The sequence below is a fragment of the Cebidichthys violaceus genome, unplaced genomic scaffold, assembly GCF_023349555.1.
Source record: "Cebidichthys violaceus isolate CVI_PGR_0920_01 unplaced genomic scaffold, fCebVio1.0.p SCAF_11, whole genome shotgun sequence".
In the NCBI taxonomy this organism is placed as follows: Eukaryota; Metazoa; Chordata; class Actinopteri; order Perciformes; family Stichaeidae; genus Cebidichthys; species Cebidichthys violaceus.
This window is the reverse complement of record NW_027176274.1, coordinates 6,528,440-6,549,566: the sequence shown is the minus strand read 5'-3', so window position 1 is coordinate 6,549,566 and position 21,127 is coordinate 6,528,440. Positions and strand designations below refer to the sequence as shown.

At 41.8% G+C, this 21,127-nt stretch overlaps 1 protein-coding gene across 1 annotated transcript in view; it reads left to right on the top strand.

Moving 5' to 3' along the window:
- The window catches only part of LOC137866337 (dual specificity calcium/calmodulin-dependent 3',5'-cyclic nucleotide phosphodiesterase 1A-like), a 23,297-nt gene extending 3,216 nt beyond the window's left edge, over window positions 1-20,081 (top strand). Inside the window, exons 2-16 of the mRNA XM_068702157.1 lie at window positions 5,034-5,060; window positions 8,054-8,167; window positions 8,272-8,454; window positions 9,389-9,455; window positions 11,425-11,541; window positions 11,951-12,091; window positions 12,325-12,425; window positions 12,829-12,954; window positions 13,039-13,140; window positions 14,191-14,311; window positions 15,250-15,331; window positions 15,653-15,773; window positions 16,258-16,442; window positions 16,978-17,166; window positions 17,248-20,081. Of these exons, the coding sequence (XP_068558258.1) occupies window positions 5,034-5,060; window positions 8,054-8,167; window positions 8,272-8,454; window positions 9,389-9,455; window positions 11,425-11,541; window positions 11,951-12,091; window positions 12,325-12,425; window positions 12,829-12,954; window positions 13,039-13,140; window positions 14,191-14,311; window positions 15,250-15,331; window positions 15,653-15,773; window positions 16,258-16,442; window positions 16,978-17,166; window positions 17,248-17,306 (1,735 nt within the window). The 3' untranslated portion in view covers window positions 17,307-20,081. The remainder of the gene's footprint in view (window positions 1-5,033; window positions 5,061-8,053; window positions 8,168-8,271; window positions 8,455-9,388; window positions 9,456-11,424; window positions 11,542-11,950; window positions 12,092-12,324; window positions 12,426-12,828; window positions 12,955-13,038; window positions 13,141-14,190; window positions 14,312-15,249; window positions 15,332-15,652; window positions 15,774-16,257; window positions 16,443-16,977; window positions 17,167-17,247) is intronic.
- The last annotated feature ends 1,046 nt before the right edge of the window (window positions 20,082-21,127 follow it).

Below are 21,127 nucleotides of genomic sequence, written 5' to 3'. Positions count from 1 at the left end.
AAATGTGAAGCCCTCGACCACATGAGAGTCCTCATCCTCATCCTCATGAGCTGAACCATGACTCATCGGTCCACAGACTGACACTCTTCAAACCAGAAGCATCTGATATGTCTGTTCTGAATATCAGATAACAGATTATGAAAACATAATTTTAAACACAATGCATGCTGTATCCTCTCATCCATAATTCTATAAAACATTTTCCTGCATTTACGTCTTAATAATTTCCCATTATTCATCAACTTATGGCAGAATAGTGACCAGTGATATGATTTAATGAAAGTTTCTCACATCAGGAGCAGCAGTGAAATGAGATTGCGCGTTATTATTTCCATTAAACACACACACACACACACACACACACACACACACACACACACACACACACACACACACACACACACACACACACACACACACACACACCAATTCATGCCCCTTGGCTATTCTCTTTCTGTTTAACAGACCCTACTTGCTAAACAGCATCTTGTATTAGTAACTAGCTGGCAGCAGAGCGAAAGATTTGCCAGCAGAAGTTGGTGTGTCGGTTGAAGAAGTTGAGGCCAAGAGAAGTGTTTAATTTTGCCAAATCCTGTAATAAACATTGGCAAGTGAACGTGTTATCTGTCAGCAGTGATTCAATGAGATAGAAACACTGAAGGTGTAAAAATAAAAATGCAGAATTCAACACAGAAGCTCATCTACTAAACTGACATAGCTTCACTCGTAGGTCAGTACTTTGGGTAGTGCTTCCAATTAAAAGTTCCAATTCCAAATGTCCTGCATTTCTACACCTCAAGTCAAGAAACAGCCACCTGCACTAGATTAGTTAGATTGAAGGTGCTAAAAAAATCAAGAAACCATCAAACATTCCACATAATGTCACATCTAAAAGTGCCGACTCTTTGATTTGACTCGTTTGCAAATGTCCCATCTCAACAGCCGAAACCTGTCCGATCAGCGAGCTAGCGTTAGGTTGGCTGGCCGACAAATCACTTCTGTATTTTGCCTACAATACAATAGTATTTGGTTTTAGCTAGCCCATCATGATCACAGTGAAGCTAGATGGCATGTTTCAGACTCCTGTGTGGATTGACAGAGTGTGATTGGCAGCCAAAGCATGCTACGATCAGCAACCGGCTTAACGGAAACAACTCAAAGGGTCGTCCAAAAATGTGTGATTTTTGTTGGCTTTTTTGTCAGCTGCTGTAAATAGTAAAATAATCCTTGATACTGGCGGCTTAAATATATTTGCCTGATTGCAGAGACTGTGTGATGATAAGTTTATATCTGAAAAAAACAACAAAAAACAACAAATGGGAACAGAAATCTAAGCAGCAGGACATTTATCACACTTTGAGTGGTTTGACCCATGCAGACATGTTGCCTCCTACAGCGCTGCTGGATGTCACATATGAATGAGTGACAACACCTCACTCTCAGTACAGACGCCACAAGAATACTTGTTTTGTTAGTTTGGCATTTTTTTATTTAAAAGAATGTGCCAAAAAGTTGAATAGTTCAATAAGAAGCTTGTCTGAATCAAATTCAGTCCAAAGTTAGATACGTTTCCAGATTTAGATCAGAAACATCTGACACACAGACACAGAGAATCAGACTGAGACGCCAACTTTCAGTGGTTGACACTTGACAGTATCCTACAGGCAAAGAGAGAACAACTCTTCTGTGTTCAAACTTGCTCCATCTGCAGGCAAAAGGTGCTTAAAGCTGCAGCTACAACTTGTCTTAGTGCTCTATTGCAATAAAAATCCACAGAGATGTTAAGAACGCTACTTTGAGTATGCGTGCCACGTTTCAACCCAATGAAGCTGCCGAATTTCAGCGAAAAACAACCAAACAGCTCAAAGACGCATTAGAATGACAAACAGGTAGATCAATTCAAGTCATTCTTCTCATTACAGAGTCAGCTGCTTCATATTGTGTGTGTGTGTGTGTGTGTGTGTGTGTGTGTGTGTTTGGTGCAAGAAGTGCTTGAACCACTAAGTGCCCTCTTGTGTCTTTATTCATTTGACCCCATTTGATCGTTTTAATTCTTCTTCTGATAGATATGAACCCTGGATGCAGATCAACAAACAATAGAGGTCTCTGCTGTTTGGAGGGAAAACAATTAAGAATACAGATTAGTTTTTTTTTTTTTGTCGTCCTCCCTAGTTTCCGTGGTAACGGCAAAGCATCTCGTTTCAGCGAGCTGTTTGCTGAGGACAATGGGACAGATATTTCTCTTATTTCTCTTTATTTAGTGTTTTACACAGTTTTCCTTCTGTCTTTTTCAGAACTTACTATTTCGTATCTAATCTTTTTTAAGCGTTTTTTTAAATCAATCTTTTAAATTTGATTTGGTGGGAGAGCGATGAAACAATGAGAAGGAAGAGGGGGAAATAAAAGTAAAAGTGGGAACTGGAGAGTTCATCAGACTTTGTGAAGCGTAAAATAGAACAGAAACCAGCTGATACAGTTCAGCGACTACAATAATAAAAAAACTGAATAACTAATTTTTGTATCCAGTCACCTGAAATTGCCTGTATTAAAATGAATGAGACTAGATAACATGGAGAGCCACAAACACCGGGGTTGAAACCAGTCTGTCCAGTTTAGAAATAGTGGTAACCAGTCTAATGCCTTCAGTAGATGTGCACTCTGCATTCTTGTTTCTGTTCTCATGCATTTAGAGCAACATTTAACTGCCAAAGTTTGACTTGAAACAATAGAATACAAGTTGTTTTCATGTATTTTTATATATATATATATATATATATATATATATATATTCATTGATGTGTGTGTGTTTTGCAGTTGGTTTTATTAATAACAGACTGCTGCATTTTAATGGCTGCTCTGCTTTTTCTTCAGGCCAGGGCGCTTGGTCTTGATGTAGGCGGTGTAGACTTAGCCACTAAAAAAGCGCGAAACGCACCCTGCGGTGGTGCATCACAAAACAGTCATGCGGAGAAATAAAGCGTCTAAGAATAAAATATTCTGTACATGCTCAGTACTAATAATGCTCAAGGACGCAGGGAAGAAAATGTGTGAGGTGACAATACAAAACATATCAGCACAAGGAGGAAAGTAGAGAAAGGAAAAACACAAGAGGAAGAAAAAAAAATAATGCAAATTCTTTTACTGAAGGCGTCAGCCTGGAAAAGTCATGACAGAGTGGTGAGTCATTCCTCCAGAAACTATCTCTGTCCTCACCTGTCACTGCTGCTGCTGCAGCATGCTTTTGTTTTTTGTTTTTTTCGACCAAAAACACAATGCAGCCTGCAGGCTGGCGCTGCTCACCCCGCCATACCCTGCTTTGTAATTCAGTGTTGAACTGCCCACGCAGGCCAGTGTGAAATAACAATAATCCCGCTGTCACATTTCAGAGCGGAGACGGGTCAGAGCTGAGATATAGCCTTCGGGATCAGATCCCAGAGCTGAGATTGGCTCATTTCAGACTAAATGGAGCTCATCAACTTCTGGTTTACATATTTACTCACCACGGGGGCTTTTTCATTGGTCCAAGATTTACCAGTGAGCCATGTAATGGCTCCACCACAGCGTTATGGGTGACTGTGGCTCAGTCGCCCATAACGCCGGTAGAGCAGGGTCGTCCTTCAGTCAGAGGATCGACGGTTTCATCCCCGGCTCCACTATGTCGATGTGTCCTTGGGCAAGACACTTAACCGTTAGTTGACCCCGAAGTCTGTGCCTTTGGTGTATGAATGGGCATGACTGATTAGTTAGAGTCCTGATGGGCAGGTGGCACCTTGCATGGAAGCCCCTGCTATTAGTGTGAATGGGTGTGAATGGATGAATCATGACATGTAGTGTTAAAGAGGTCCGAAGACTAGGAAAGCACCATATAAGTACAGTCCATTCACCATGATAGATGCATACCTCTGGTGTTTTGTTGGCTTTACGTTCTTCATTGATTGGGGTCTCTCAGCCCCCTGCTCTATGTGTAAGAATAAGGGTTAGTGTTGCAACCAACTTGTGACTTTAATATTCTTTCCTTTGGATCTTATCTAAACTCAATGTGTAGAAAAGTATTGGGCTTGCACATTTAAAGGTGAAACATTCAGGGCTTTAACCTGACTAGTCAGATGGTTTGCTACACAGAACCGTCTCAGAAAGTGTCATCAAAAGGGCCGGCACTTGGCAGGTGCTTTGATGAACCATCTGTCAATGAAACTCGGGAGAATAACGAAAATATCTTTTCCATGAAGGAAAGCCTGAAGTGCCATTCTTTTCAATGAAGAAATACTCTCCAGTTCTGACATAACTGATGCTATTGAAGCGTCTACGCTAACCTCTTTAGGAGCCGCCATTGTTGTTTTGAACGCTAATTGGCTTGGCGGACACAAACGCGTCACTTGAAGCCTGACAAGATGGATTTTTGTGTGATATGTGATCTTACGAATATCGCGTGATCTTGTGACACTGCGAGAATCCAGGTGCCGTGCAAGGTGGCATCAATGTAGCAGCAAGCAACTAATTGCTATGTCAAGATATGTGAATATATGATATGGCATCCCGAGCAGAGTTTGAAGTTGCTCTCCCTCTGTGTGTGTGTGTGTGTGTGTGTGTGTGTGTGTGTGTGTGTATTGTAGCCCAAGCTTTTCTGTACTTTGTTTACATTGCCGGTGCCCCACTGGCTAGCTAATCTCTGTCGCCCTGCACTGCTCTCATACGGTGGTTAACGCTAACAATGCCGTATTGAAGCACAGCATCGTTCGCAGAAGCGCAGCACCCACCGACCCCCAGGTTAACACTGCTAGCTTAGTCAGCACTGTTGCAGTTGTTTGCACCGTTTGCTGCTAGCCTGATTGTGTTTGTGGAAAGTTATTTTGGGCCAGTGTGCATCATGTGCACTACTACGGACTGTGGCCAAAATGTTCCTGAGGGTTCGGCTCTGACCACCTGATCACTGTCAGTTTATGTTTTAATCAGTTTACATGTATGATGAGGACACGTTTCTGATGATGATTTGTTCATTTGAGTGACTATTCTGTTTTTGTTTTTGTTTACAGGCAGAAGTATAAATGTGCATCGCAGAGGTAAGATACACACACACACACACACACACACACACACACACACACACACACACACACACACACACACACACACACACACACAAAGGACACTCTCAAGTACAGACCTGAAGAGGCGGTCTATGAGTTGTTATCAGTTCCGCCAAAGAGACATTGGTTTCGTTTGAGGCCCAAACAGGTCAAATGATTCAATATTTCACAAAAAAGAGAAAAGTCCAGAAACTTAAAACAGATGTGTATCAGAACTTTGTTTCTTCTTCTTTCCTCTCACATTAATCACCTCAGGACCCCTCATATTAATCCAAGGGACAACCTCCGGGGCTGAGAGATGAAGCCGATGCGCAAGTGCTTAAAACCGCATGTGTCCACTCGAGGCCGGTTCCAAAAGCGAGTCGAGCCCCTTTCGTCCCCCACTTTAAAATACCTGACTTTGCTCATTTTTAGAGTACAGCTGTGTCGTCACTGCCAAGATGGATGGTATACTACCTTCCTCCACTGTTGGAAACACATCGCTCTGTAAATGAAATACTTTGTGCCAGGATAGTATATACAACTAGCGAGAATCTGCTCCTCTGGGTACAAAAGCTGACTCACTGATTTTATAGTGATCAGCAATCAAACATCTTGACACCAGACGTTGTAATGAATTTCACGAGCAGGTGATGCTGCTACTGATAATGATAACAATTTACTGTTGCCGAAAGAAGGGAAGCAATTGGGTTTTTTCTTTTTTTCAGGAAAATAAAATGCCTGAACGTCTGCAGTCTTGAACTTTTATTTCTCCCTCGCTCTGTCTCCCTGTCTGACTCCAGCTGTAACCATGGCAACTAAAACAGATTTCATCCAGTTTACAGGAAGGTGTTTTCGTAACCATGGCGACGGCACGATGCCTGGCCGCAGCAGAGTCTTTAATGTGTCCCCGTCCTCAGCTTCCTCTGTCGTAAACATTCGAACCATCCTGCACAGCAGAAACACATTCACAGCTCAGCGTAAAACATCCATCTGTCCATCCGTCTATTCATCTGTCCATCCGTCTATTCATTCGTCCACCAGTTTAAATACCAGGACTGTATGGTAGCTAATAGATGAATATATGAGCAGTCTTTGGATTACAGAGTGCTGCCTCATACCCCCTCAGTATCTAGCATTAAAATATTAAGATCATATTTGTTAAAAAGTAATTACATTGCTGTGGAAAAAACCCTCTAAATCCTTTATAAATACAAAAAGTTTGGGTCTCAAACTATACAAAAGAGAAAGACGCAGCGAGTATAAAGTGGCGGTCATCTGTATGGCAACATGTTTATTTCCGGGAGGAGACTCCCATTGCTTACTGTGGGAGTCAGCTGATTGACAGGAGGCTGGGTGTCATGTGTCCATCTGGAGGAAACAGATTTTTCGTGTTCTGGTTCTGTGGTGTGAACAGGACAGCAGCTGTGTGGGTGCAAAGTATGAAGATCGGTGCTTCCTTCTGTCAGTTAGCAGGTGTATGAAGTCTGCAGAGAGGATTCCTGCAGACTAGCTCTCATTGAGGTGTGTTGATCTATACATCACAACGGAGGACGCTGCAGTTTATAACAGTGCAGGTGAACAACATTACAGAAGAGCAGAACAGCACAGTGCAGCAGCATCTTACAGATGTTATAGCTTTCCACTGCACTTGAAGTTGACATGATTTGAACTCTTTGTCATTGACCTTTTAATGTGTGTCCACTCAGATTTCTGCTATAAAAGGTCAAACATGGAGTAAGCTTTTGAGTTTCCACAAATATGATATGAATATAATTCCTTTTTTTAAAAATGTTTTACCAGTGTACCTGAGCTCTCCGCACTCTGAGCCCAAAACAGCAGCTCAGACAGTGTCTCCAAATCTGGCTACCTTTTTATTGAAGTGGGCAGGTAATAATAGTTTTGGGTGGGCGAGTTCAGGGCTGTGATTTCCTGACTGAAATCTGGCAACAGTGAGCTCAGACAGCTCAGCATGACATTGCTAGGATGAGATGAAGATAGCAGCTGGAAATAAATTATTTCCTGCTGGTCCATTTTGGGGCACAGGTATTCTCCAGCTTGATGAGACTGACGAGCTCTCATTTAGATAATGACTGGCTGTCAACTCATCCCTGTTTCTAAGGACATGGTCAAACTTGAGCCGTTGACCAATAACAAGTCGTCTCGTCAGTGTTTTCCTGTCAGAGAATGGAGAGCCCCAGAACCTAAAATCCATCCACCCAAAATATCTACATCATCATGAGCTGCTGGAGTGTAAACTCTGTAAGTGATGAATAGTCTGCAGTTAGGTGTGAGACACGAGTCGATGGTATAATAAACAAATATGTTTTTGTATGGTTGGCAATCGAAGACAAATCGACATCCTGCTATAAACAACAGAAACCTACATGACTTTAACAAAGTTAAACAACAAGTAGCCTACTTTGTGAGCACAGAAAACAGCTACAGCTCCCATGAAAAGACATACTTAATACTGGGTTTTGTCCTTATCTATAAAACCCACCAACACTCTCTCCTGAAGTCATTTATTTCCATATTTTCTAGATTACTGCTGTCTAAATATTTTGACAGTGTTCTCTCCTCTCTGTCCCGCTGATATTACAGACATGGCCCCTGGTCTCGTCTCATCTGTCAAGCTGTGACGTTTAGCCCATGCTTGTCAAGGGAGGATTATGGGAATTGGTCATTGCTAAAGGCTGCTAAAACTTTGAAAAGGTTTTTTTTTTTTTTTTAAATCGTCGTAAACATACCAGTCAACAAATTAATTTCCACCTGGACCAAATGACACAAACTACAAATCTCCAGTAAACAAATTCATATAATTAATAATGGAGACATTTCTGTGCCTCTGTAACTGATCAGTGATTATACACTTTGGGTGATTTGTGTTGTTTACTTGTGTGTTTGGTGATATTTCTCTGATGTATATTCCAATAACTGAGCACATATGTGCACCGTGTGCGACCTGTGTGTGTTTCTGTCGTCAGGCTGAAGGGGGTCCTGGAGCAGATGGACCGGGGTGTCGTGGACCTGCAGGAACTCCGCAGGAACCTGGAGCTCGCTGCTGCCATGCTGGACACTGTGTACACGGATGAGACCAAGTAGGACCGATAGACAAACAGATGAATGGATGTGTGGCAAAAATAAATCCCCCGTCACTGGTTGCCCCAGCTGTGACTGACGGGTGCGTCTTTCTGTCCTGCAGGCGTCTGTTGGACACCGAGGACGAGCTCAGCGACTTGCAGGCGGAGTCGGTGCCCAGCGAAGTACGTGACTGGCTGGCATGCACCTTCACCAGGAAGATGGGTGTGGCCAAGCGTCGCCCTGAGGAGAAGCCAAGATTCAGGAGCATCGTCCATGCAGTGCAAGCTGGGATATTTGTAGAAAGGTAAAAAAAACCCCATTCATATCAAAGTTATGTAGCTTAAATAAAATGCGGCTATTGTGACATCATGAGTCATGCAAACTTTGCATCCGTCATCTTTGTTGTAGAGATTTAGGGAAACAATGCAAACATGCACCTCACATTTTCAACCTCCACACAACTTAACTAACACCTCTGCAAAAATGCACCCTATATGCGCTTTTAGTGCCCCCCGTGCATAAAGAAATGAGAGAAAACTGTGAGTTTGACATGGAAGAACAGAGCCCTGACCTCACAACCTTAACCAACACCATTAGGCTGAAGTGGAACACCGACTGTGAGCCAGACCTCATCACCAACATCAGTGTTGAACCTCACATTGTATTAATAAAACTGTGACTCTTCAAAGTCCAGTCAGATGATTGCCTCAAACAGAAGAGGAACGCTTTGAAATGTTCCCAGAGTTATTTTTGTCTCGAGCAGAAATCTGGAGCACCTGAAGACGAAACAGAAAAACAATCATCAACTTCCTCAAAATAAACATCAGAATGCATCTGGCCCGACTTCACCGCAGATGTGATTAGAAGGTTGAACATGAAGTGTAACGATGTTAGCGTGCCAGCGAGCTGGAGATGGAGATCTTATAGGGAAACCATGAGGTCCAATGCCATTAGAGTGTAAATTATTCACGGTGACATTGAATGTTATCGGTTCATCTGTGGCAGCTTAATGACGCATGAAATCAAAAAAATATCTGCTGCACTGAGGCAGCGCTCACTGTGTGTGTTTAGAACGCGGTTACCATGACGACGGACAATCCATCCTGGTCACAAACTGTGGAGGAGGGCGACCGGGGGTCTGCGTGAGGGGGGTTTATATGCATGCAACTGTCTGCATATAAGTGAGAGATTTTTACCAGTGTGTGTGTGTGTGTGTGTGTGTGTGTGTGTGACATTAGGATGTACAGACGGACGTCCAACATGACTGGTCTGACCTACCCTCCCACGGCTTTGACAGCTCTGAAGGTATAAAATTGTTTCATTAATGCAAAGCCATCTGCAGCAAGTGGCATCATTTTATTATTCATTTTTAAAAATATACATCAGTCAGTTCTTACTCTGAAAGACAGTTTTGTTTTCTCCAGAAACTTGAAAGGAAAGGAGGGGGCAGACAAGAGAACAAAGAATGATGGAAGAAGACCCTAAAACTTGAGGAAAGAGTTGAGGAAGTAGGAAAGGAAAGTAGGAAGTAGGGAATGAACAGTGGGAATGAAAAGGAAGAGGTAAAGACAGAAAAGTAAAGAGGAGGTATAGGAAGTGGTAGTCAGGGAAAAAATAAAAAAGGATTAAGGAAGCATGGAAGGAAGGTTAAGAGGTAGATAAAGAAATGTTGGAAGGAGAGAAAGAAGCAGAAGAGGAAAGAAAGAGCTGGAAAGGGAAGAAAAGAAAAGGAGGAGGTAGAGAATGGAAGGAAGCTGTCAAGTTTTATTTCTCACCTGCTCAACATATTTCTAAATTGTGCAGTGAAATTATTTGTTGTCTCTCCAGTAAAATATATGCACCACAAGACAATATGTACAATGAAACAATAGAACAAAGATAAACTACTCTGCCGTGCAAATATGAAATATGGTGCTGATGAAGAGAGATGCAGGGGAATGGTGAGGTAACATGAGAGGTGTAGTCTGTCAGGGGACTTGACCGTGTCCTCGTTCAGGATTCAGATGTCCTGAGGGAAGCAGCTCCTCTTTAATCTCTCCGCTCCGGCTCTTTGACCGCAGAAACGCTTCCCTGACCACAAAAGGCCATTGTTTGGATGGCTCAAATCCTTAATGCTTCTATCATCATCTCAGGAAGAGGTAGAGAGATGATGAAGAGGTGGAATAGGACAGGAGGACATAGGGAAAGAAAGGTGGTGGAAGGGAAGGAAAGTAAGAAACCAACAGAAGGAAGAAGGATAAGAAAAGTAGGAGGTATAGAAGGAATAAATTAGATGAAGACGAGGTAGGAAAGGAACACAGGAGGTAAAGAAGAACAGAACGAGAAAGAAAAGGGAAGAAGGATCTAAAGGAAAGGATGAGGCAGAAAAGGTCAATTAAATGGAGAAGTGAATAATGAGGTAGAAAAAGAAATGAGTGAAGACATGAGTAGGCAGAGAAGGAAACGTAAGAGACCAAAATGAGGAGGTAAGGAAGAGGAGGTAAGGAAGAAAAGGTAGGGAAAGCTAGAGATGTAAAAGAAGAGGTAAGGAAGTGAAGTAGAAAGTAGGAAATAAGGAAAAAAGCAGATAAAGACGTAAGTGGTGGGGAGAAAATGTAATAGGGTAAGTAGGAGGTCAAAGCAGGAGAAGAGGAGATAAAGAAGGACAGGAAAATATAGAGACAAAAAGGAGGAGGTAGAAGAGGAAAGGAGAAGTAATTGAAGGAGAGGAGAAGGCAGATAAGGAAAGGTTGGAGGAGCAGGAATGGAAGGAAAAGAGAGGCGTTGAGAGGAAAATTAAGAGATGGAGTAGAGAAGGAGAAGCAATTGAAGGAAGGAAGAGGTGGGGAAAGAACAATGTGTTTTCAGCGGTGTGTATGTAATGACATACATACGTCTCCATCTCAGGGCTTCCTGTACAAACTCAGAAAAAAATTAGATTAAACAATAAATACTCTGCAGACAAATCTTATTTATGCTTCTCACGTGATGTAAAACACAAACGGAAAGAATAGAAATAGAACTTTTGCAAAACAACACTGTGACAACACACTAAATCATAGACAACGTAAAATGTAATTATGACCTAATGAATAATTATAATCATTAATATAATTGGATATGCTGTTTCACCTCCTTCCAATGTTAGCAAATATTATAATCACACTGCCCTCCACTGGCAGAAATCCTACATTACATTGAATTACACTGAACAGATGCCCAGACAGCCTGCTGCATCTGCACTGTCCCATATTAAATGTTGTTTAATGTCTGAATCTTACTTGTTGTTTTCCAGGAAGTGGATCACTGGTCGTTTGATGTTTTTTCCTTCCACGAGGGCACCGTAGACCACGCCCTCAAGTTCCTGGTCTACGACCTGCTGACCCGCTATGACCTCATCAACAGGTTCAGGGTACACACAGCTTTATGAAGTTAACACCTGTGGGGTTGGACTCATGTCAGCCTGGCTGGAGCTATGTGTGCTGGGTGGGCAGATCTCTTTATGAACAAAAACCAGAACCAGCAATGAATTGATCAAATGTGAAGCTGCAGCCAGCAGCCAGTTAGCTTAGCTTAGCACAAAGACTGGAAATAGGGGGAAACAGCTAGCATGGCTCTGTCTCAAGGTAACTAAATCTGCTAATCATTAAGATAGTCCAGCACATAGTTGAACCCCCTAGAAAAAATATCATGATCCACCTGCCTCTAAGTCAGCCGAGCTACTAGATATCTTTGATCCTGAATGATTGAGTAACCACATAGACGCGGTGTAGTACTCGTAGTACCTGTACTCGATGTACTACCTCTGGTACTGTGTTCAGATCCCGGTGCAGGCTCTGGTGCAGTTTGTTGAAGCTCTGGAGAACGGCTACAGCAAACACAGGAACCCCTACCACAACCTGATCCACGCCGCCGATGTCACTCAGACCGCCCACTTCCTGATGTTGCACACTGGACTGATGGTAACACACACACACCTATACACACACACACACACACACACACACACACACACACACACACACACACACTGACATCACTTCGTAACTCGACAGTGTTTCACCGTCTGTTTATTGTCTCTCTGCACAGTGAATTATCTCACTCAGCTAACAGTGTGTGTGTGTGTGTGTGTGTGTGTGTGTGTGTGTGTGTGGGGGGGGGGGGGGGGTGCATGTGTGCGTGTGTGTGTGTGCAGCACTGGCTCAGCGAACTGGAGATTCTTGCGATGGTTTTTGCTGCAGCAATTCACGACTTCGAACACACAGGAACCACCAACAACTTCCACATCCACGCCAGGTAATATGGACGGTTATATTAATCAAATTATTTTTTAATAATAATAATTTTCGACTCTTTATTGAGCATTGTTAACAGATATTCAGCAGTGCATGGGCGTGGTGCTAGATTAAAAGTCAGAGGATCACCAAAGTCATAATGGGTATCTGTACCAATTTCATGGCAATCAATCAAATAGTTATTGAAATATTTGAACAAAAGGCATCGACTGTGCATCATAGTCAACACCGGAGAAAAATAAAATATTGGATTTTCAATAAGATTTGACTGATAAATGTCTCCACACCAAAAAAAAAGTGAGAATGGATCTCTAAACCAGGAGAATACCAAAGAACATAAACATGTAGCTGTTGGGGCCTCCGTATTTGAAAGCGTCTGATTGGATGTTGTGTCTGTCTGTCAGGTCGGAGGTGGCCATTCTGTACAACGACAGGTCGGTGCTAGAGAACCACCACGTCAGCGCCGCCTACCGGCTGATGGCAGAGGACGACATGAACATCCTGGTCAACCTGAACAAGGACGACTGGAGGTACGCGCACACATCACACGTCACTGAAGAGTTAATGCTCGTCGTGGTGATTGTTCAATAATTATGTGTATTGATCGTTGGCAGGGAGCTGAGGGCTCTGGTGATAGAGATGGTGATGTCCACAGACATGTCCTGTCACTTCCAGCAGATCAAGACCATGAGGAACACCCTGACACAGACAGACAGGTCAGTGCTGCAGCCATTACCTCTAACCTTCAGCCAATCATAAAACATTTTTATGATTAAATATAGATTGTAGAAGAGTGTTTAGGTACATTTATCATTTGAATGATGTCTCTCATGTTATAACAATGTTATAACAACAAAAAATAATTTAGAAAGACAACAATCTTCTAATCATATTATCATATGACATATAAGGGAAAAATAATTGTGTAATAACACGTATGTTTTGTATAACAATATATTAATAATACAGTTTAAAAATTAGAATTAATACGATAAAATAATAATAGAAAAAAGGTCATGATAGCATTAAAAAATGTTTTTTATAACCTCCCATCAGGCCTGGACATGACTCATTCAATAGTTCTAACATTCAAGATGAAATCATCATTTCATCCCACTAATGCCTTTTAGGGAAGATAATTCTATTTTATAATTTATATAGAAAATTCAATATTATATGCTTTAGAAGACTTGAAACAGTGCATCGTGGCAGACTGAGTGTGGCTGGTCCATCTGATGAAGATCATCAGTGGGAGTTTGTTGAAACGGCCAACATAAGGTCCTGCAGGCTGCTGAACCAGACTGGTCTGGTGCGTCCCCGTAGGGCTTTCACAGGAAGAGTACTGAGTCTCACCAGAGTCCTGCTTCCCTTCTCTGTTTGTCAGCCCTGCTGGAGTGGAGCTGTGGAGCTGTGGGGGGGATGGGGTTGTGGGGGCAGCTGTCCCGCTTCTCTGCTCACGCTTGGATGAGATTTTGGGGAAGACGCTGTCATCAGCTTGTCAACTCACTGGTTCTGCTTGTGTTGATGCAGCAGCTGGGGAACCGTACCAGTTAAAGAACTGCTCCACTAACATACGGAGGTGTAGCGGAGCAGTTCTTTCTCCTCTTTCATGCAGCAGAAGATTCACTCAACCATTTATTGCTCAAGTTTTGCGAAAGTAATTAGAAGACGTCAACTGTCTCCTGTCAAACTTACGATAAGTGTTGCTTTTACAGTTTATAATTGAATGACTTTTAAATTAAACTGTTTTTGTTCCGTCTCTGCAGTTTCGACAAAGTGAAGGTTTTGTCTCTGATGCTTCACGCTGCAGACATCAGTCATCCAGCCAAAGCCTGGCCACTGCACTACCGCTGGACTCACAGTCTGATGGAGGAGTTCTTTAGACAGGTACACACACACACACACACACACACACACACACACACACACACACACACACACACACACAGACACGCACGCACGCACGCACGCACGCACGCACGCACACACGCACACACACACACACACACACACACCATTATTTTTGTCTACACATTTTAGGTACTTGTACTTTACTGGGGTCTTTCTACTTCTACTACATGACATAGGCAGATATTGCACTTTTTTAATCCACTACATTTATCTGAAAGCTTCAGTTATTATTAAAACCAAACATATGAAGAGGTTATAAGATATGCTGTTCCCAAAAGTTTATAGAAGTACAGTAGAAACTCGATTAACTGATTTCCATTGATTAGATGAAAATCATTTGGCAACTTTTTGGATAATTGTTTTAGTAATTTTTTAAGGAAAAAATGCAAAACATTGGTTACAGCTTTTAAAATGGGATAATTTGTGTCTTTTTCTTAGAATGAATTTAATTTGTAATAATTTTGAGGTTTTGGACTATGTAAAGCATTGTGGAGGTGTGTTTACTATTGTTGTCAAGTCTGGACTGTTAATGTTAAAGATTAATTCTGGTTTATTTAAATGATGTTGACCTGACAGTAGATCCCATACACAGTTAGACATAATGGAAGTTTCATGTGGCTTCTTTCTGTGTTTACTTTCGGTCTGTCTCAGAGAAATGATTCATGTAAAAAGGCCCTGCAGCTTGCCCCAATATACATTGTTTTGTGTGAGTCCTTGTGCCCCAGAATCTCTACACCAACATGGGACGATATATCTTGACTATGTGTTCATAGTATTGTCATGTTTTCTGCTTGACTGCTTGAATTGACACACTTTTCTTTGCTGTATTTATCTTTCTAAAGTGGATGTAAATACCACACAGTTGATTTGAGTTTGTGATGTTCATGTTGCCTTGGTGACTGTGTCTCTTCCAGGGAGACAAAGAGGTGGAACTCGGCCTTCCTTTCTCTCCTCTGTGTGACCGCAAAGCCACCATGATCGCCCAATCACAGATAGGTAAGATCAACCATTCCAACCAATACTACCTAAGGACCACAGCAGGTAAGGAGTACCATTAACTAGTAACAGATACTAGGACTGTACTATTGACTCTTGACAGGAGGTTCTTGATGTATATTTACTTTAGTTCAACAGTGATACCTGCTGGTGGTTTGAAGAACTGATATAATTATCTGCTCTCTGAAGGGATTGGTTTGATTATCAAATTATTAAAAGAAGAGGAACTAATGTTTATCAATTATACTGTCTTTTTACTTTTCCATTCTTTGACCTTTCTCTACCCTCTTCTTTCCATCATGTCTCTCTCTCTGGTTGTAGGTTTCATAGACTTCATCGTGGAGCCAACTTTCAGCGTTCTGATCGACACAACAGAGAAAGTGATCGGTCCTCTGATAGAAGAGGACAGGAAGGCCAGAGAGACTGGAAATAGGAAGTCCAGGTACTTCTACTACAACAACTACTACTACTGCTGCACATGTGTAATAGACGTAACAATAGGTTTTAAAAAACAGGACCGAACACGACACTCTGCTCATTGAATCATCAGTCCAAAATATTAGCAACTGTGTTAGAAAACCAATTTTCTCTCCAGATTCTGATTCCCAAACTTAAAAAAGGATAATTGTACCGATATGGCAGCAGTACTCTTTTATTCCCCAACATGTAAAATCTTTAAATCTCTCTGTGTGGAACTGATTAAGACATGTGTCAGCTAACGTGAGGCTGCAACTACAGATCACTTATAATGGGGCCTAAAAGGGTTCCCAAATCATTTTCACCAGTTTACATGGACTTCATAGCTGTTCGATTGTCTCATACGATTGAACAAAATATATAGAACATGCGACTATATCACTTATGTGGGGCTCCACTGGTTCTGACCCTCCATAATCCCCATGATCTGCATCTCTGCTTTGTCCCAGTCTAACAGGAAGTGGTTCGGTCACCGTGGAGTCGGTGCAGAGACACAGAAGCGGCCGTTATGGGAACAGCGATGATGGACCGATGGACTTTTCCCTGACAGCCATCGACCTGCCGGCTCTGAAGACCCACCTATCCGGCGTCATCGGTAGCAACAAGGACAGATGGAAAGAGCTGTCCGTGCACGGTACGCACGCAAGCAAACACACACACACACACACACACACACACACACACACACACACACACACACACACAGTAATTTGTAGCTCTGTATGTGAGTTATATACGGTCATGTTGCAGTCCATGAAAATGCCATAAAGTATTTCTTTGTTTCTCACAATCACAAGTCACCTGCAATAAATACATGCAAAACTTTAGCCTCGGCTGCACTTTGTGTTTATTGCTAATTAGCACAAGTTAGTATGCAAAACTAAGATGGTTTCCATGTGGGGTGTTATACCTGCCAAACATCAGTATGTTAGCATTGTCATTGTGAGCATTATAGCATGCTGACGATAGCATTTAGCTCAAAGCACCACTGTAGCTATGTACAACCTCACAGAGTTTATAGCCTTCGGACACTTTCTCTTGTCAGTTATTTGATGTTTTCTTAAACTTCAAATCCTCTGCACAATACATCACGTTTCCTCTTGTAGAGATGGAAGAAATGTGACTTTCTCTTATTTCCTGTAACTTAAATATGTCTGTGTTGTGAACAGAGCTGGCCAATAAGGAGCAAGAGGAACAAAAGGAAGTGGAGTCTAACGTCAACTCAGACATCCAATCAAATGCCTCGCCCAGTCGCAGTGTCCCTGATGAACACACCTCCGACCAATCACAGAACTCAGAGGGTTCCCCTCCTGATGAACCCCAAGACGACAAGTCACCCGTCCACCTGTCCTGGAACGGTACGTACATGACATCATTCCCAAACATTTCCCAAACTGTAACTCTCAATGAACTGACTTGTTGCTATGTATCCGTTGCAGGGGCGGGACCAGGGGAGGAAAAGGAGGAGGACCAAGATGAAGTGCCTGAAAATGCCTGATGGCGCTCCACGGCGAACTCACCACTGTATCTGACTGTGGCAGATCAACAGTGCAGTGACAACGAGGGTTCAGACTCTTCTGTTTAAACACAGCAGCTGGCTCAGTGGCCCCTCAGTGGCCCTCAAAGGGCCACTTGACCTTATGTTTACAACTGACAATGAAAATACCACATTCAAAGTGACGACATTCATCAGATAACAGCTTCTTAGCAGCGTCTTGGTCCATTCGCCGTGGTGAAAGTGTTTTATGATTTTATTAGAGGCTCAGAGGAGCACTGTTTGTGAGAAAAAAGTGAAAATATCTAAATTTGAAAAGACTGACGGGCGAATACCACAGTGTCTGTTCATGGCTAAATATCTATTATCTGGAGGAATGAGACATGGAGCTGTTAAGAAGTGGAGATTTTGTGAATGAAGCAAGTGTGTTGTTAAACGCCTCTCATAATTCGTTAGGAGTGCGAAGAGTGATTTCTGCTCAGTTTTCTGTTCTGGGTTCAAATTATCAAGCATGTTGTGCTTCTGGCCACGCCCCAATATGTGATGTCAGAGCTGAGCTGTTGTTAGCCACATGGCTTTAGGTCCAGACTGAAATATATCGCAACAACTATCAGCTGGATTGCCATGAAATTGTGTTCAGACATTCATGGTTCCCAGAGGATGTATTGTAATGACTTTGTTGATCATCTTATTTTCCTTCTAGCGCCACCAAGACGTTGTTTTTTTGTGGTTTTCAGTGAAACGTCTCAACAACTATGAACTGTATTAACTTTTGTCTTGTGTCACATGGGACCAAATACCTAAAAAAAACGAATGACATTCCCATTAGCTTCAGCTGTAGTTGGTTCTAGATTGCAAATATTAGCATACTAACATCACTAACTAAATGGTGAACATTGTAAACAATATATCTGGTAAACATCATGGATGTATAAAGAGATGGATACAGTGTTACAAAAAAAGTTTGACATTCAAGTCTAAAATTTAGATAAAATTACCTGGATCTTACCTATGCTTATCTTTAGCATCCATGGGCCCATAGACCAAGCGCACTAGCGCTTCCATTAACCCCGCCTTCTATCCCTCGGTCCAGCCTGGGCTCTCGGTCTAGGAAAGAAAATAACTCTGGATTCGGCTATTAGTCTATGTCACAACTTTTAGGACCTGTGATATATTTTTTTAAGTATGGGATAGGGGTAAAACTGGCACTTTTTCACTGAACAATCCTAAAAAGTGTGTTGCGAGAAAGCCAATAGATAAATTCACTGTAGTTGCTACAAAATTGTGTCTCTGCAATTCAAAAATATTTAAACATGGCAACAGAAAAAAACCTCTTATTATATTTGCATGCATTTGACTACTGGAGTGTTTTTGCATTCCATGTGCAAATGCTAGCGTTTGCTAGCTAGCAATATGTACGAATGTGTGTGCATGTGTGTGTGTTCAGGCCAAACTCTTCCAGAAAGCAGCTCAGCAAAGTTCATCATTATTAAAAAAGGTGACACTACTACTAATTATAACACATTTTTAAAGACACAGTGAAATAAAAAATCCAAAGTTGTATTTTACATCGAAACAACTCTTTTCTCTTCCTGTAAATCACAATATTTCTGATGACTCGTCCTAAACTTGGGAGCATTTATCCCAAATAATATTATTCAAGGCGCCTAGCTAACCCCACCCATCATACAACCATACTTGACAGTCAGCTTGTGGGTCATAGTAACCAGCAGAGCAACCACAGTTATCATAGTTGGAGGGGTGTGTTTGGAAATGTAAACAAAGCTTTTGCCAGCTGACATCAAAAGAATGTGATTGAGGTCTACTTTATTAATTTCACCTGTATCCTCCTCTAACAACATGAGTGAAGGACGGACACGTTTGAGAGATTAAATGAAATCTGAAGGATTTAAATCCCTCACCTAAATATTCACTGCCCACGTATTTCATATTATTAGAAAATGTGTCACATCTTAGGAGCTAAAGTTGCTCTAACTGCCGTTTCACTGTGACTTTAAAAGATCTATTTGACTCCTGTCTCATACCGGTTAAACGGACCAAATGTTGGTTTATTAATTGTAATGTCAAACTGACCTGACCTGTACCTGATATGACATCACTGATTGGGGTGTGGCCAGAGGTTTGAACCCACAGACAGCAGAGCAGCGACAGTGAATCAGTGTGGATTTCTAACCGTTAAATGGGAAAGTCAGAGACACATCAGACAGATTCCCTGCGACCAATTTTTAAAGTACGTTTTTTTTTTTACAACATGGGTCGTCTTGTACTTTAGGTTAATGTACCCATAGGCTATCGTAACATTGTACTCTCCAACGTCTTTGTAGAAACTGCAGTGGACACAAGCACTTAAATTAAAACAGATTTAAAAGTGCGATCGTCACAAAATACCAGAATGTTCCTTTAAATGGACAGAAGCTCAGAGATCAGACAGCTTCTGTACTCTGTGTTAAAACCTACGTTACTGTCACTTCTCCTGACTGTGAATAAAGAACCGAGACGTTCATAATATCACCACCGGTGACAAGAAAGCAACGGCCAATGAGATGAAGGGTGGAGTCAACATGGCCGACAGTGGAAACCGTAGATCCTCTGAGCACTGTGTTCGTTAATGCAATGTGTGCTATAGTCATCATGTGCTCTTTGGCTCAGTGTGTGCGTGTGTGTGTTTGAGAATTTGAGTGTGTGTGAGAGTGAATGTGTGCACTGTATACTGTACAGCTGTTTTCTGTATTGTTGTATTAAACATTCAGAGCTCCAGTCGCCTCCTGTTATCATTTTTATGCCTGATGAAGGCGTTATGTCTTCACGCTGTCCTTCCGTCTGTGTGGTCCGTTCTCATGAACACGATATCTCAGGAACACCTGGAGGAAATCTGGCATAAACGTCCATTTTCACTCAAGGATGAACCACAAAACACGTCTTTGGCCATAAATGAAGCATTCACATACTAATTATGACAATTTCTCACAAACGTCTCACAAATGATGAAGTGATGACATTTTGGACAGAGTTGGATGTAAACAGCAACATTGGTGGATTCAAACAACCGCAAAGGCGTTAGTTATTCAAATCTTTTTTTGATATCAGTCTTACAATCTTATATTTAAGTCTTACATCTTACATTTGATGTTGCAGATCATAGTCTGTTGACAGTCGCTTTGGTTACATGTGTGTTTCCTGTGGGCCAAGGTTGCACCATCGTTCTCTGCTCACCTCTGATGGTCCCCAGTAACCTTTAAGCGAGCTTTCAGGCCAAGTGTTTATATATTTTTCTTACGTTCATTATAAATCACAATTCACAATCTAAGATAGTTAAGGACTGTTTTCGGCGGTAAAACGGTGTTATACAAATAGTTAATAGTTGTACTTTATGTCAGCACTCAGCTGATTGTCTAATCAAAATACTCAGCCAGAACTAACTGTTGTATAAAGATAAATATTGAAGCATGTGAATTAATTGACAACTGTCTATCAAACACCCATTAGATCATGTTTAACTTTCTTGTCATTGCACACAGTAAGTGCCAGTTTAGCATCCAACCTGGTATCAAAACATACGCCAACCAATTAATTGGGATTCAATATTCAATATTTCAGGTGTGTTCTTGGACCTAGAGGCCATAAGCCTCCCAACCACCTCACTCAGGCAGACTGTCTGAAGAGTGTTTAACTGCAAACCAACCTTCCGATATGATGCAATGCATTTCAGATGACATTAGAGGGCAGTGGGAATAAACCAGTGTTTCTGATGTGGTGGAATACTTTCATTCAGTGGCTGCACCACCAGAGGGCAACAGATATTT